At 43.1% G+C, this 17384-nt stretch overlaps 1 protein-coding gene across 7 annotated transcripts in view; it reads left to right on the forward strand.

Annotated features, from left to right (window-relative positions):
• Reln (reelin) overlaps positions 1–17384 on the forward strand; it is a 420816-nt gene that overhangs the window by 183452 nt on the left and 219980 nt on the right. For all 7 annotated transcript variants that reach the window (XM_087655993.1, XM_087655991.1, XM_087655994.1 and 4 more), the window contains 2 exon segments: positions 9677–9709; positions 12195–12273. In XM_087655993.1, coding sequence (XP_087512119.1) covers positions 9677–9709; positions 12195–12273 — 112 coding nt within the window.

The following is a 17384-nucleotide window of genomic DNA, read 5'->3' on the forward strand; positions in this document are numbered from 1 at the left end:
ATGGCTGTTTTGTGGCTTGAATTTCACTTCAGCAGCTACAACTCCTGTTCCTGGCTTCCAGGCCTGTAATTTATAACAAAGGGAGCTGGATAAGAGGCTGGGGAAGCCATCCAGGAGTCCCAGTCCCCTTCAAGGCCTGAAAAAGTGCCCCCCTAGAGGAGAGAACTGAGGGAGGAGAGAACTGAGGCCATCCTGGGGCTCTGACAGACACAGCACCCCTGAGTGATCCAAGACAGGCAAGATTAAGAAGAGGAATGACAGGGCAGCCTCATACGCCCACAGTAAAACTTCCTGCGAGTGCCCCTGGGTGGGTCGGGCTGCTTTTTAAGACTCCCAAAATAGGGTGTTTCAGACTGATGCTGTTTTTTTCCAAGGTGATTGAACAAGGGTGTTTTCAGTTCTGGGGGTTGTATACATTCCCACTTGACAGCTTTATCTGGTCTAAAGTCAAAATACCAAGATTTATGCTCGAAATGAACTTGACACTGGCTGCCGCTGAATGCCCATAGAGCCTGCTTTCTCCTCAAACTGCTATATAATCTGCTGGATCCCCTCATATTTTAAAGGACAGAACCTAGACTTGAGTGTATGTAATTACTTGGGAGTGAAATTGCTGTCAACCTACATCAATCATATTTTCATTTTTCCTTGTGAATTATTATTTCACGCAACTTATTAATTCGTTCTTATTTTGATATATGTGTAAAAATACTTGTGTCATGCTACAAATTAATATAGGTCCTCATAAGTTTTTAGGCATCAGAATGTATTCCTGTTCATTAGCGTTTATTGTGCTCTGTCGTCGGTAGTCATGTGTGGTACTATACCGGACCCATGGGTGTTGTGTGTCGATGTGGGGGAGACCCATTTCCTGTTCTTAGTTCTCCACAGTCAGTGGGGATACCATGTCCGCTGAGGCCTTGCTCTCCTGATTTCCTCTGTCTCATAGTTTCAGCATCTTGCTTTTTAGGACCCCACCCCCACCCCAGCAGTGTTTACACTGCTGAGGCCAGCACTCTTTGGGGCAGGAATTTCATCTTTGCATGCGTCCCTCTGGCTGTTTTTACTCTCACACTCCACGTGTCCCCAGGGTGCACTCCTGACTCTGCTGCCTGGCTTCCCCTCCCCGTGGCACAGGAATGACTTCTACAAGGGCACCAGTAGCATCGTAGGAGCCCGGCCCTGCTAGCCTTGCCTGCTCCAGTTTCTTTATGATTACTCTGCTTCATGGTGTTCATGCTGGGGCTGCAGGGATTCCATTCCTGAGCTGCCTATCACACTCATGTGACCTCACACCTCTGCCATCCACACTGGGTCTGACGTGAGACCTGCAGTTTTCATCTCTGGAGCTGTGCCTGTTTGTTCTATGTGGACTCAGAGCCAATTCAACAATGTGATTGAGATTGTGGAATGGACAGAGAACATGGAGTGTGGATCTCTGTACTGAGAACATGGAATGTGGATCTCTGTACTGAGAACATGGAATGTGGATCACTACAGAGAACATGGAATGTGGATCTCTACAGAGAACATGGAATGTGGATCTCTGTACTGAGAACATGGTGTGTGACTCTCTGTACAGAGAACATGGAATGTGGATCTCTGTACTGAGAACATGGTGTGTGAATCTCTGTACTGAGAACATGGAATGTGGATCTCTGTACTGAGAACATGGAATGTGGATCTCTGTACTGAGAACATGGAATGTGGATCTCTGTACAGAGAACATGGAATGTGGATCTCTGTACTGAGAACATGGAATATGGATCTCTACAGAGAACATGGAATGTGGATCTCTGTACTGAGAACATGGAATGTGGATCTCTGTACTGAGAACATGGAATGTGGATCTCTACTGAGAACATGGAATGTGGATCTCTGTACTGAGAACATGGTGTTTGAATCTCTGTACTGAGAACATGGAATGTGGATCTCTGTACAGAGAACATGGAATGTGGATCTCTGTACTGAGAACATGGAATGTGGATCTCTGTACTGAGAACATGGAATGTGGATCTCTGTACTGAGAACATGGAATGTGGATCTCTGTACTGAGAACATGGAGTATAGATCTCTGTACTGAGAACATGGAATGTGGATCTCTGTACTGAGAACATGGTGTGTGAATCTGTGTACTGAGAACATGGAATGTGGATCTCTGTACTGAGAACATGGAATGTGGATCTCTACAGAGAACATGGAATGTGGATCTCTACAGAGAACATGGAATGTGGATCTCTACAGAGAACATAGAATGTGGATCTCTGTACTGAGAACATGGAATGTGGATCTCTGTACAGAGAACATGGAATGTGGATCTCTACAGAGAACATGGAATGTGGATCTCTGTACTGAGAACATGGAATGTGGATCTCTGTACTGAGAACATGGAATGTGGATCTCTGTACAGAGAACATGGAATGTGGATCTCTACAGAGAACATGGAATGTGGATCTCTACAGAGAACATGGAATGTGGATCTCTGTACTGAGAACATGGAATGTGGATCTCTGTACTGAGAACATGGAGTATAGATCTCTGTACTGAGAACATGGAATGTGGATCTCTGTACTGAGAACATGGTGTGTGAATCTGTGTACTGAGAACATGGAATGTGGATCTCTGTACTGAGAACATGGAATGTGGATCTCTACAGAGAACATAGAATGTGGATCTCTGTACTGAGAACATGGAATGTGGATCTCTGTACAGAGAACATGGAATGTGGATCTCTGTACTGACAACATGGAATGTGGATCTCTACAGAGAACATGGAATGTGGATCTCTACAGAGAACATGGAATGTGGATCTCTGTACTGAGAACATGGAATGTGGATCTCTGTACTGAGAACATGGAATGTGGATCTCTGTACTGAGAACATGGAATATAGATCTCTGTACTGAGAACATGGAATGTGGATCTCTGTACTGAGAACATGGTGTGTGAATCTGTGTACTGAGAACATGGAATGTGGATCTCTACAGAGAACATGGAATGTGGATCTCTGTACTGAGAACATGGAATGTGGATCTCTGTACTGAGAACATGGTGTGTGAATCTGTGTACTGAGAACATGGAATGTGGATCTCTACAGAGAACATGGTGTGTGAATCTCTGTACTGAGAACATGGAATGTGGATCTCTGTACTGAGAACATGGAATGTAGATCTCTGTACAGAGAACATGGAATGTGGATCTCTACAGAGAACATGGTGTGTGGATCTCTGTACTGAGAACATGGAATGTGGATCTGTGTACTGAGAACATGGTGTGTGAATCTCTGTACTGAGAACATGGAATGTGGATCTCTGTACTGAGAACATGGAATGTGGATCTCTGTACTGAGAACATGGATTATAGATCTCTGTACTGAGAACATGGAATGTGGATCTCTGTACTGAGAACATGGTGTGTGAATCTGTGTACTGAGAACATGGAATGTGGATCTCTACAGAGAACATAGAATGTGGATCTCTGTACTGAGAACATGGAATGTGGATCTCTGTACAGAGAACATGGAATGTGGATCTCTGTACTGAGAACATGGAATGTGGATCTCTACAGAGAACATGGAATGTGGATCTCTACAGAGAACATGGAATATGGATCTCTACAGAGAACATAGAATGTGGATCTCTGTACTGAGAACATGGAATGTGGATCTCTACAGAGAACATGGAATGTGGATCTCTGTACTGAGAACATGGAATGTGGATCTCTGTACTGAGAACATGTAATGTGGATCTGTGTACTGAGAACATGGTGTGTGAATCTCTGTACTGAGAACATGGTGTGTGGATCTCTGTACTGAGAACATGGAATGTGGATCTCTGTACTGAGAACATGGAATATGGATCTCTGTACTGAGAACATGGAATGTGGATCTCTGTACAGAGAACATGGAATGTGGATCTCTGTACTGAGAACATGGAATATGGATCTCTACAGAGAACATGGAATGTGGATCTCTGTACTGAGAACATGGAATGTGGATCTCTGTACTGAGAACATGGAATGTGGATCTCTACTGAGAACATGGAATGTGGATCTCTGTACTGAGAACATGGTGTGTGAATCTCTGTACTGAGAACATGGTGTGTGGATCTCTGTACTGAGAACATGGAATGTGGATCTCTGTACTGAGAACATGGAATGTGGATCTCTGTACTGAGAACATGGAATGTGGATCTCTGTACTGAGAACATGGAATGTGGATCTGTGTACTGAGAACATGGAATGTGGATCTCTGTGCAGAGATCATAGAATGTGGATTTCTACAGAGAACATGGAACGTGGATCTCTTGGTACTGAGAACATGGAATGTGGATCTCTGTACTGAGAACATGGAATGTGGATCTTTGTACTGAGAACATGGAATGTGGATCTCTGTACTGAGAACATGGAATGTGGATCTCTACAGAGAACATGGAATGTGGATCTCTGTACTGAGAACATGGAATGTGGATCTCTGTTCTGAGAACATGGAATGTGGATCTGTGTACTGAGAACATGGAATGCACATCACACTCTGCGTGTGAATTTCTGCTTTGGAACTGTGTGGCTGTGAAAAGTTTCTGAGTCTTGATGGCCTTGTCAGCTAAGTGGGAAGAACGACAGGACTTGCTTTCCAGGTCATCCCATCTTGTTCCTAGGAGCCTGGCCTTCCAGTCTTTACCCCAGAGGAATATAGTGAGTGGAGTAAATGCTGCCAAGGCCTGCATGGCATAACGTCTGGCACCTTAGTGAGTGTCCGTTACCATTCCTAGTTATCAGCGTGCTTTAGTCACTTTTCTTACTACTGCAGCATAATAACTGTTAGGACAAGCCTAAGGAAGGATGTGCTTAGTTTTGGTCACGGTTTGAGGTTCCAGACCGTCATGGTGGGGCGCGGGAAACAACAGCTTATGCTGCATTGACAGTCAGGAAGCAGAGAGAGATGAATGCCCCTGTCAGGCTCACATTCCATTTTTATATTGTCTAGGGCCCCCCCCAAAGAATGGTGCCACCTACACTAAGGTTAGGTCTTCCCATTAATTAACCAATTTGGAAGTTTCTTCACATAAATAAATGCCAAGAAGTAAGACTCCATGGACCCTAAATCTCATTGACCATCACAATTAACCGTCATGGAGGACTCTCATTTAGGAGCCATTTTAGACCCTTCAACTCAGTTCTCACCTGGGCCTTTTCTTTCCTTGGCTCTGCCTCTTTTTAGTGCAGTTCTGTGCTTTAGTACAGGAACTAAGGAACACCCTTTGCCCATGTCTGTCTTCCATGCTTACACCAGTGTGTTGAGAACCAATTCGTTTAATCTTAGTATTCCTTAAAGCACCCGTCGTCTTTCATGACTACTGCCCACTTTTGGTGCAATCATTCAATCCATTCATTTGTTCCTTGACACAAACTGCATTTGAAATTGTGTGACCCCAGGTCCCCAGTGTAGTCTGGCTTTCAAGGTCCTCTCCAGACTGTCCTGCCCCCCTCACCCTGTACCCTCCCTTCAGCCTCTCTCTTCCTGCCTGCCCCCTTCCTCCTCCACTTTCCTCTCATTCTTCTTGTCTTTCTCCTGCTTGCTCTCATCCCAAAATGTTATTTAGATCTCAATCTTAGGTCTTGGGCTTCCAGTTAACAAATCTTTGAGTTCACAGAGGTCTAGAATTTTCTTTAAATTAACAAAACGATGTTTTAAGATAATCTACCAACAACTCTACATTACGTCACATTCTCATTCTTCACTCAAAGTAGTTATTCATAGCATGACTAATTCTTTGAAAAACATGTGACTGTCTCTCCAAAAATATGTGCGCGTGAGCACGGTAGGACAATGAGTCACAAGGTTTAGTCACTGAGGTCCTGTTATTGATAGCTCATAAAAGGATCGGTCTCACCTGAAAGGGTTCTCTAAGTCATAAAGATGTATGTTTGTTCTGATCCTGCTCAATTTATTTTAGGATAGGGAAGAGGGTGAGCCGCTGTAAAACACAAATCAAATTGAGGTGTGGAGTGAGGAGGAGGGAAGAGGAAATAATTGCTAATACTGCCGGCTTCCGTGGATAATTTAGCTGCTTTAAATATTAAGTAATCTTTTATATTGATCATAACTATTTCCTGAATATAGGGAGAACTATCTTCATTCCAAATTTATAACATTTTTGGAAGTTTAATTATCATACTTGAAGGTCAAATGGTGCTTTATTGCAGTAAAATACAAAAAGTAATAAAGAAATTACTCCTGGGGAGATGAAAGTCTCGGTTCATAGCTCATTAAATACTAACTTCGCAGGCCACGTCTAATTTGTCATATTTAGCTTTAGAAATTTAATACATTAGAATTTCAAATTATGTGAGAAGACACATGAGGCAAAACTACCTAGGGCCTTTGAATTCCAAAATGATTTAGGAGGTAAAGTTCTGAGAGCCTAACGCCTGCATGTGTGTGAATTGCCTATGGTGTGTGTGTGTGTCTCTGTGTGTGTGTGTGTGTGTGTGTGTGTGTGTGTGTGTGTGTGTGTGAGAGAGAGAGAGAGAGAGAGAGAGAGAGAGAGAGAGAGAGAGAGATTACCTGATTTAGAGATGATATTAAGCACCCAGTGATAGCAACAGTTAGCCCAACTTCAGACATCTCCTTTTGCTTCTCAGTGTATTGAAGTCTTCACTGTACTGAACGTTCCGCTCAGCAAATGGGCTGAAGATTATTAGTGCCTTCAAGGCGCATGCTGACTTAAGAGCTTTCTTTTAAAATAAACCTCAGAAGGGTAACACAGTCCTCAAAGGGGGATTAAGCACATCCTTGTTTTCCTAGCACGCCTAGGCTTCTGTGATTGTGTAGGGTTCTAGTAGACCCAAGCTTTAAAAGAGTATGAACAGATTTCAAGTTTTGATTTTTGCTGAATTGAGTGGCTTAGTTTTCATTCCCACGTTTTGAGTAGCAGCAATTTCCTGATAGATACCAGTACAGAACTCCCTCCTAACTCTTCATTCAGCCTTGTCCGATGGAAATATAATGTGAGCCTTATGTAATTTTAACTCCTATAGTGGCCACATGTAAGAAACAAAAATAAGATAGTTAATATGTCTATTTAACATAGGTTATATAAAACTTAAACATTTAAATATAATATAAACAATATAAAATTATTAGTAAGGCATTTAACATTGTTTTTTTTCTTTGCTAAGACTTGAAAATCTGGTATATATTTTATATGTGGAGTGCATAAATATTAGAATATCTTGCTTATTTAAGATTTTATACATTTTCAGTTAAAAGCAGCAATCATGGGCCTACCTCTCCTTAACGTCTTAAAACTCTTCAAAACCCAGAGAGAGGGTTGAAAAACCTCATTTTCCTTTATAGTCACATATCGGCAACATTTGTTCATGGTTTCTCTTTTAAGAAAGTTGATCTCATGTTGAAGCAAAGCATGTGTGTATGTCAAAGCTATGTGCAAATGGATTTTTTTTTATGAACCTAGTATTGTTACTATGTAACTTGTAGGGATACTACATGAGTTGGAAAACAATGTAATTGGAAGAAGCTAGGGTTGTTTTCTAAGGTTGTGTGACACTCTAGCTAACATTAGAAAATACACGTTAAAAATCTAACATTGATTCAAGTAAGGAAATATGTACAATGGTATGTTTTGAGTTCTCTCTCTCTCTCTCTCTCTCTCTCTCTCTCTCTCTCTCTTTGTGTGTGTGTGTGTGTGTGTGTGTGTGTGTGTGTGTGTGTGTGTGTGTGTGTGTGTAAGCCAGAGGCCAGCAGTAGCTGTCTGACTTCATTACTCTTCTCGTTTTTTAAGATACGTTCTCTCACTGAAGCTGGGACTCACTGGTTCAGCTGCACTGACTGTGCAGTGCCGGGGGTGGGGGTGGGGATCTGCCTGTCTTCCTCCTCCATTGCTGGGTTTCAGCCCACCACCATGGGCTTTTTATCTGGCTGCTGGGGAGAGCCTGACTCAGCCCTCATGCTGGCTCTGCAAGCGCCTTACCCACTGAGCTGTCTTCCCAGCCCTGCATATTTCTGAGTTTGAAGTTTCTACATCAAGCCTGCTAACATGACAGACAACTGTAACCCCAGCATTTGGAACTTAAGGCAGGAAGCTTGCTCCAAGTTTGGGGGCAGAGTGGGCTCCGTAGTGAACTGCAGTCCGCTTTGGACTATAGACTGAGACCCTGCCTCCAGAACACCAGAAACAAATGCAGTTTCAAGCGCGGTTTTTTCACTACTCCTGCTCTCTGGTGACTTCCTGCTCAGCCTGTGCATACACAGTATGACCCAGGTGAACAGGCATCAGCATGCCACAGTCTGTCTTTGATTCTTGGATACTTGGTGGCAAATGTCCCTCTTGTTTGAAGAAAGCCTTCATTCAGAGTTAAAAACTCAGTGAGCCAGTATGGGACTCTTGCAACTTAAGTGAACATCAACACTAAACACAGAACTTTGAAATACATTATCTCTCATTTTGTAATAGTTCCAAGATGACTTTAATAAATTTAACCATGCCACCCGCCATCGAATCCACCTTTTAGAAACCCACAGAAATATCTTCAATAAGCATCATATGTTAATCTGGAGCAATATGACACACACCAGTCTTACTTAAAAATTCTGTTAATTCTGGATTCTTGGTCTGGTATAACTGAGCTACTCCCCATTGTGGGAGAAATGGATTTTTAGATTTAGAAATGGATTTTTAGATCTAGTTGAAAGTCTTCTTTGAGAGTTAAGACGTTTGAGTACGTGTCATGAAGTCTTACATATTTAGGTAGTGAATTGACATTCCCTCAAACTTGGAAATCATTTGTGGGGCAGGGAAGACGTAACTGGCAGTGTGAACTGGGCAGGGTTCCGTCTCTCCGTACTTGTTACTCTGCCTTCCTTCTCGTACACATCTGAACACACCGTCCTTCACCCTTCGCTCCTAGGGGTTGAGAAGATCGCTGTATACTTTAACTGATTAATCCCACCAGTGTCCTTGGCTTCCAATCCCATAATCCTGTGCACCCAGTGTGCATCTCCCTACCCCTTACCCTGGGGTCTTCCACAGGCCATCTTCTTCCCTCCTTATCTCTGTCCATCTTCCTCTGCTTGTGTTAAAACCTCAGCAGGGAAACTGTCTTCTCAGTAGGCGTCCCCAGATACTCATGTTCTAGTCAGCTTCGTCTTTGAATCCTCTCTTCTCACCCCGGCCTCACCACAGCACCCTCTGAACACAGTGCACAGTGCACAGTGCACAGTCATGTCCCCTGACAGTGACCTCATTTAGGGGGTGGGAGTGCGGGATGGGCTTTTGTCTCCATTACCCGAATAGCCAAAGCAGCTCATTTCAAGAGATGGGTGCTCAGAAAGGGCTTGGCCTATCCATTAGCCGTCATGCTGGATTTATAGTGTGAGCTTGCAGGATACTATGCCTGTGCGGTGAAGGGCTTTATTCACTGTAGGAGGAACCCTAACTTTTAAATATAATGAACAGTAAGTTGGCTCTTATTTCAGGATGTTTGTTACCATTTCCCCCTTAATCCTGCAAAGTAAAAAACCCCCCTCTGTGGAACTTATCTCCCCCCACCCCCATGAACTAAGTTCCACGGCTGCATTTGGGATTGCTGGTCACTGGGTTTTGCTTTTGTCACCAATGAGTGAGTCATTATCCTTCTCTATTCTTCTTTCGTTCCAGCTCCCACAGAGGCCACTGCTTACTCGCACCTCGGTAAGTGTGTAAGACTCTGATGCCATTAGCGTACTACTTGGGGGTGTCCAACCCAGCCCAGCCCACACCTTCTCTGGCCATGTGAGCACAGAGAGTCTCTCTGGCCTACGTCTCTGACCTTCCCTGTACTCCGTCCAGTCTGCGCTGTAGCAGAGTGCCCCCGGGGAGGCTCCCCTGCTGCCCCTCAGAAGTTCTGTATGTCAGCACCCTGACCCTTAGAAGCCTGTCTCCCATCACCTTACAGCTGAGCATTCAAAGGCAGAGTCTCCCCTGCCCACTGTATCAGAGTGTGGAGGCAGAAGCCATGGGATAAACTCGTGCCATTCTGAACTTAAGGTTTCTGCTCGGATTCTTAGTCGGCAAAGAAAAGTCATTCAATTATTCCTTCCAACATTAAAGGGAAGGTGTGAAGTGATCCCTAAAAAAATGCATGATTTGCTAACAGTACCTTGTGCTCTGCGGCCCCGCCCACTCAAGGCGGGGTTATGGGATGGTTTAAAGCACAGGTTCTGGAACCGAGCTTCCTGGGTGTATGTCACCTTCACCACTTGCTGTAAGTTATGACATGGACGGAGCTGTCTGTGCCCACATGTAAAAGAGAATCAGCGACAGCACCTCCCTCCCTGGGTTGGCGGGCAGATCGAGTGAGATTTCAAACTATGTGGTAAAAGGTATGGCGGTGTCTGGTGATAAATAAGAAACGCACTTATCCACTGAAGGGGGCTTGTCTCTACAGAGCAAGGAACCATTAAGAGTTAAATCCGCCACGTTGTGTCAGCAAAGACTTATTTTAAAAATCAATTTCCTACCTTCTGCGATTTAATAAAAGTGGAAGGAATCCTCTCAGCCTGCCCCAGTGCTTACCGTGTCTCTTACCGTGGGGCCTCAGATGGGTCCATTATTTGTCTCTCGGGCTTTTCCTTTCAACCTACAAACCCAATTAATTTATTTTTCTCTTTGGAAAACTCTGCCCGGAGAAGTGTTGCTTTTATGTAACGCTGCAGCTCGGGGCTCCTCTCGGCAGATGAACCTAACTGCTCAGAAACATGCCTTCTGGCAGCCGCGACAGGCTGGTGACCCGCTGTGGTGCAGGGGAGTCTCGGCCAAGCTGCGACCTGAGAGAGCTGTACCCTGTAGGCTCCTCAGACACCACATCCAAGTGCTCGGAGGGATCATTAAATCACACCCACGCTCGGAGTCTATCACTGGGTTCTCTCCAGTGGGCAGCCACTCTCTCCGCGTTCTCGCGCCTCAGGCTTTGGGGAGGAACAGCCAGGACTCCTAAGTACACGCTGATTCGCTGGTTTCCGTGGTTCATTATATGCTTGCCTGCTGGCCTACCTGGTATTCAGGGATTGTGGACTGCCATAGGTGGGATGTCACCAAAGAGAATTTGAAATCATCTTTCCTGATATTTGGAAGAGATTTTAATTACCCAGTGAGTTCAGAGAGCTGTGTGACTGAGCCCCTACGAGCAGAAAATATCAACTCTGAAAACTACAAAAATTGTTAAAGAGTCTCTGTTAGTCAAGTGATGTGACTTTTAATTTTCCTGAAAACTGACTAGATCAAACAAAATTGTAAGGAAAAGGGCCAGAGGATTCATGTTACCCAAAACATCCCAAGCAAGCCTCAAAAACCTCCAATGAGAATGCTGTTAAAACAGCAGTTAATTTCTCCTTTCACACATTGAGCACACTCACATTGAAGCTGTCCATGAAGTCATTTTTGTCTCTTTCTGCCAACCCTTTTCAGAATAAGCAGGCACTCTACAGCGTAGGAAAGTGTTCTTGGGCATGCCCAAAAGACTAATGCTTAAAAACAGGTGTCGAATACACTGAATGGTACTGTGCTTGCCACCATGGCTGCCGTCCTGGCAACCCTGTGAGACCGTCGATTTTAAATTGATTCTATAGTTATAGATTAGTTACACATATAGAGAATATTTTTCCACTCAATTCTGATGGGAAACAAAGTTAGCAACTAGGGCACACTGGATGAATAGTGAGAAAATGTGCGAGTTCTAAAAATCAAGCCAGGATAACAGGATCGACAGGAAGGACAAGAGAAAATGGGTTAGAAAATGGTTGTTCTTTTGTCTGCTGCAGTAAAAGCCAGAAAACTCCATTGTCCCACACCTTAGAGAGCAGGGACAGGTTTGTCCAGGCTGTGTTAACGTAGACATGGATATATATGGGCCAAGGGTGAGTAACGAGCTCCGTGTGACCTCTCATCCTTGTCCTTCCTGTCTGTGACCAGTCAATGGTTTCTCTTTTGGGGGCTCTGCATTTCAGACTCCTTGAAGTCTAAGCAGCAATGCTTCTGCCCTCAGCATTAACAGTCAGAGCAATTATAATCAACCACGTATTTGAAAGTCAGTTCTCATTTAAAATACGGGTATCCTTCATAGATGCTGACACTCATAGCTAAATCCCCCTCCGTTGTAGTGTAATTCTTCTATAAATACTTCCTCTCTCTCTCTTAGCTGAAATACACAGTGACAGTGTGATTCTACGAGATGACTTTGACTCCTACCACCAACTAGAATTGAACCCCAATATATGGTAAGTTACAAGAACGTGTTGAGTTTTGAGTTGTGAACCGATGCTGACTTTGTTTAAGGAAAAGGTTTTTCCTCCATGAAGGGTCAATTCCTGAGTATTCAATGGCTCTTAAGTACTAATGTGTTGTTGGGAATGGTTAACTATGGACTTCGCTTGTGTGCTCAACTGCTCTTGAGTACTGTCACAGTGGGGAGAATGACTAACTGCCTGTGGACTACACTTGCATACCAGAAACAGCGCCTACACTGTTTCTTCCTTTAAATCAAATGTGTGGTGCATTTGAATTCTTCGGGTGCTCGAATGTGTTTAGACATGTTTTAGTTTTATAAGCTTTCCACGTTATTCTAGTTTGCTTCGCTGTTGCTGTGATAAGCACCATGATCAAAAGCAACTGAAGGAAGAGTTTACTTAAGCTGCCACTTCCAGGTTCATCACAGAGGGAACTTGGGGCAGGAATCCAGAGGCAAGACCTGAAGCAGAGACCATGGAAGAACACTGCTTCCGTGCTTGTGCCCAGGTTCCTGTTCAGCTGTCATGTATAGCAAGGTCACCTGCGTAGGGATGCTACTGCCAACAGTGGACTGCCTAGGGATGCTACTGCCAACAGTGGACTGCCTAGGGATGCTACTGCCAACAGTGGACTGCCTAGGGATGCTACTGCCAACAGTGGACTGCCTAGGGATGCTACTGCCAACAGTGGACTGCCTAGGGATGCTACTGCCAACAGTGGACTGCCTAGGGATGCTACTGCCAACAGTGGACTGCCTAGGGATGCTACTGCCAACAGTGGACTGCCTAGGGATGCTACTGCCAACAGTGGACTGCCTAGGGATGCTATTGCCAACATTGGGCAGCCTGTGATTGGTACTGCCAACAGTGAGTGGCCTAGGGATAGAACAGCCAACAATGAGAGGCCTAGGGATGGTACAGCCAACAGTGGGCAAGCTCTTGTACATCAAATAGTAATCAAAAATGCCCCACAGGTCAATCTAATAGAAGCAGTTCTTCAACTAGGCTGCTCTCTTTCCATCTGTGTCAAGCTGACAAGATTAGGTAGCACATATCTAAAATCATCACGTACAATGTATCTAATTAGCATTGAGTGGGAAGGGGAAGTATCTTACCGGAAGTGACAGATGGCTTCATTGTAACTAAAATAATTTCTCATATTACCTAGACCTCACTCCAGACTTTCTTTAGAAGGCTTTTAAGTATAAATTCCATGGGATTTTGAGGACAAAGAAATAAACTCAGGTTAGAAACTTTTGTATATAGTTTGATATCTAAATTTGTTGGCAGTGTGATACATTTTTACTGACCTTAGAGTAGGTTTGTCAGTCCCCAGTTTTTTTGAAGAGTATATGAATTTGGGGCTTTATGTAGTACAATACATGATTGTGTAGATAAAAAAAAAGAGCTTAAAATGCTATACTTTGAACCTGAAATAAAACCCCAAGTAGTATTGAAGGAGGGAAAGGGAATGGCAGTCACCTTGAACGTCAGCACATGAGAACACTCTGTCTTGTGTTTATTTTCCTGTTTTAACAAATATTTTACATTCTAGTGACACAATCAGTTAGCACACTGTACTTACACAATTAGTTAACAGTAATTATTTAAGTAGAATTTCTTAAAATTGCATTTCCTTCGCATAGTTAATAGTTCAGTAGCAGTTTAGAGACACGTCATACAGAAGTTTTAAATCTTGGACAGAAATCCTTAAATGTAATAGAGTCCCAGAAGAGGAATGGTACCACCAGGAGGATTTTCTTAGAGAAAGAGGCCCTCACATTGAAAGTTGAAGATGACACATGGATTTCTGGAGCTTCAGTAGTGTGTATTTTATGTCTTTTCTGGAAAGAGATATGAGCCCAAATAGTGTAAAACAGAAAAAAAATACTACTGACCCAGAAATACTCATAGTATCTCCTAACTTACATATTATTTAAGAATATAATGAATAACAAGACTGTTATTCTCCGGGGGAGACAAATATAAATGTCTTGAAATAAACAGAAATTTTTATTAAGAAAGGCAAAAATAAAGCATTATAAGTACCATGTTTGACCAAGAAAAGTTCCTGCTTTTCTTTTGATATTTGTTTTGTACTCCATTAATACAGATGTTAGCAGATGATTATTTTAAGGAAAGCTTATTTCTGCCAAGTTAACTCGGTTTCTTCAGTTCTCTTGACAAATATAAAATGTGACTTTTATGTGATTCAAAATCTGTTGGTTTTTTTTTTTAAATCAATGAAATGTGATTGATTTTACTTCAGCCATTTTCATGATTGATTGGGTATGATCTTTCCTGGCCAAGATTATGGATTTTATGTCTCTTTTATTTAAGCTATGATTTTTCCACTCTTTTTGACACCTCTTCCTTCTTAGCCTTTCAGAACCATGCACTTCTACCATCTGTGCTTCTGAATGAGCTTCCTCCTACTTGACGGCCACAACCCCTCTCACTTCACTCACTCATTCATTCATTCATTTGTTCATTCATTCTTCCCCCTCCTCCTTTCCTTCTTTTCTTTCTTTCTTAAACACACACACACACACACACACACACACACACACACACACACACCCCAGACGACGACAGTCCCATTTGGGAAGCCATTTTGTCAAGCTAGAAATGATGGCAGTCTCTGAGATCAGGCCACTCTGGTTTATCTTCTGAGTATACAGTTTGCTTACTGGGTACCCTGGGAAGCCTAAAGAGCTCCCTTTTCCATGACCTGCTCAAAAAGGCAGGTGTGATGCTTATGTGTGTCCTCCCACACGGTTCTAGAAGTTTCATGAGTGTTGTTCAATGTATAATTCCTATGAGCAGCCAAAAAAAATCAGAAATTGGCTACAGTTGTAGCTTTACCCTTTGTGTGGACCATCAATAGAGGAGAAATAAGGAAACCACAGTGAGGGCTGCTCAATTTCAGATCCGTTTTAAAGCTCGGCCATTCACTCATTTTCTGTTAATTTCTCCTAACATCCATTCTCACTTGTGTAGTTATTCACTGTCTTCTTTGTGGTCTTTGTTATTACAGAGAGCTACACATTGCATAGAAAGTGATGTTCCTATCGTGAACCCAGGGACAGGGCTATGACTCTGTCAGGGTTTCGATGGCCATGGCATGTAATTAAGAAACATTTTGTGCTTGAACATTTTGTGAGTGAACCGTATGCTAAATGACAAAGATTTGAACTGATTTTAAAAGTGATCCTTTTATTTTGTGAGATCAATAACATTTATATTCTTACAGTAAAAGATTAAACTGATATTTATATAATAAAAGGAAATATGAAATATGTTTTTGAAAAAAAGCACACAAAAAAAGAATATAAACAACAGTAAGTCCTTTCCCTCCTCATGGAGAGCTACTGACTATGGTAGTAGTTTCTCTGTCCCAGAAACTATTTATACAAACACAGTGTAGTTACGAATCTTAGTCACAAATTTAGATATCAGACAGGTAAAGCTTTCTTTTTTTTTCTTTCTTTCTTTTTGGAGCTGGGGACTGAACCCAGGGCCTTGCGCTTGCTAGGCAAGCACTCTACCACTTTGTTAAATCCCCAACCCCCAGGTAAAGCTTTCTTTATTCTTCCGTTATCCTATTTATCTGTTTTTCTCTTTGCCCATTAAGCCTTAATTTCATACAATTCTGGTTCACTCTCTCCATTTGTGTAGATTTTAGATAAGTTTCAGGAGTCATATTAGTACAGTGGCAGGTGACAAGTAGGGATGTCCCTCTGGTGCCCTGACAGACATGTTTCTGCATATGCCCACCAGATCCTCCCGGGTCAGCTCTAGTCTTTGGTGATTCCTGGGCAGTGGCTGCTTCTATTCCTGCTCATGCTTGGAAACTCCCCTCACCAGCGAAAAGGTGTCTCCAGGACACCTCCTGTACTCCATGCAACTGTTGTCCTGCCCCCTGGAGTTCCTTGTCCCCAGAGGCTCTCATAGCTCTTTATCTCTCCCACCCACTTCTGGTTGTTTAGTTTAAGGAGTGGAGAAAGCAAGCAGGCAAATCAAACTTGAGAAAGACTTCATTTCCCTTTGCCTGAATGCTGGACCACATGTAGGCCTACCTCTGAATGACAGCAATACCCTCGCAATTCATAAGTGTCACTGAATTCAGAGGTAGGGGAGTGTGTTTGTGTGTGTGTGTGTGTGTGTGTGTGTGTGTGTGTGAGAGAGAGAGAGAGAGAGAGAGAGAGAGAGAGAGAGAGAGAGGGAGAGGGAGAGAGAGAGAGAGCACATGCTCCTAGAGCAAAGGGAGCCCATTATGCCACTGACTGTCCCCATCAGCACACGTGTTCAGGACAGCTGCATGGCCACTGATAGAGGGGTCCACAATGCCTTCACCATGCAGAAACAACCCTCCGAACCCCACCCCCACGAGAGGGTGGAAATTTCATATGACTAAATTAAACTTAAAGGAAGATTTGAAAGCTCAGATCTGTAGGGCTGTAGATTAACTCAGAGGTAAAGCATTTATTTAGCACACACATGGCTTTAGATTTGAATCCCTGTATCTCAAGAAACCACAAGTACTTCACACTGATACTCATGGGATTCTTTCATGAAACAGACGGATGCGAGATCGCCGTTGTGAGGTGGTTATGATCCTGAGAAGACGTATGGAGGATAGACGTGCGTTTTTGTTAAAAACAGAGCTGTATGCATTTCAGTTGTATGAATAGATCCCAGTTTTAAAAAATAACAATGTGTTGGCAGGACAGCTCAGCAGGTAACACTGATTGCCACACAACACCTAGTGACCTACATTTCATTCCCAGAAACCACGTAGAGGTGGAAGAAGAGATAGCCACACAGACACGTCCTCTGACCTCCATATGTGCAGGGTGACGTTCACACCTACACACAGTAATCGTGACTAAAACAATAAAAGAAAGCCGGAAGGAGAGTAATGTAAAATGTATGTTTCTAGTTTACAGTGAGAGAGAAGGAGGGAGGGAGAAAGGGAGAAACAAAGGTAAGTGAATTCTTTAAAATGATTGAGTTGAGCTAGAAGTACCTTTTTCCTCCAGTCGATGGTAAAGACAAGGAGGAATCTTTGTTTTGCCAACCGTTCTCCCATGAAAACTCGT

Source organism: Rattus norvegicus, chromosome 4 (assembly GCF_021556685.1).
Source record: "Rattus norvegicus strain SHRSP/BbbUtx chromosome 4, alternate assembly SHRSP_T2T, whole genome shotgun sequence".
In the NCBI taxonomy this organism is placed as follows: domain Eukaryota; kingdom Metazoa; phylum Chordata; class Mammalia; order Rodentia; family Muridae; genus Rattus; species Rattus norvegicus.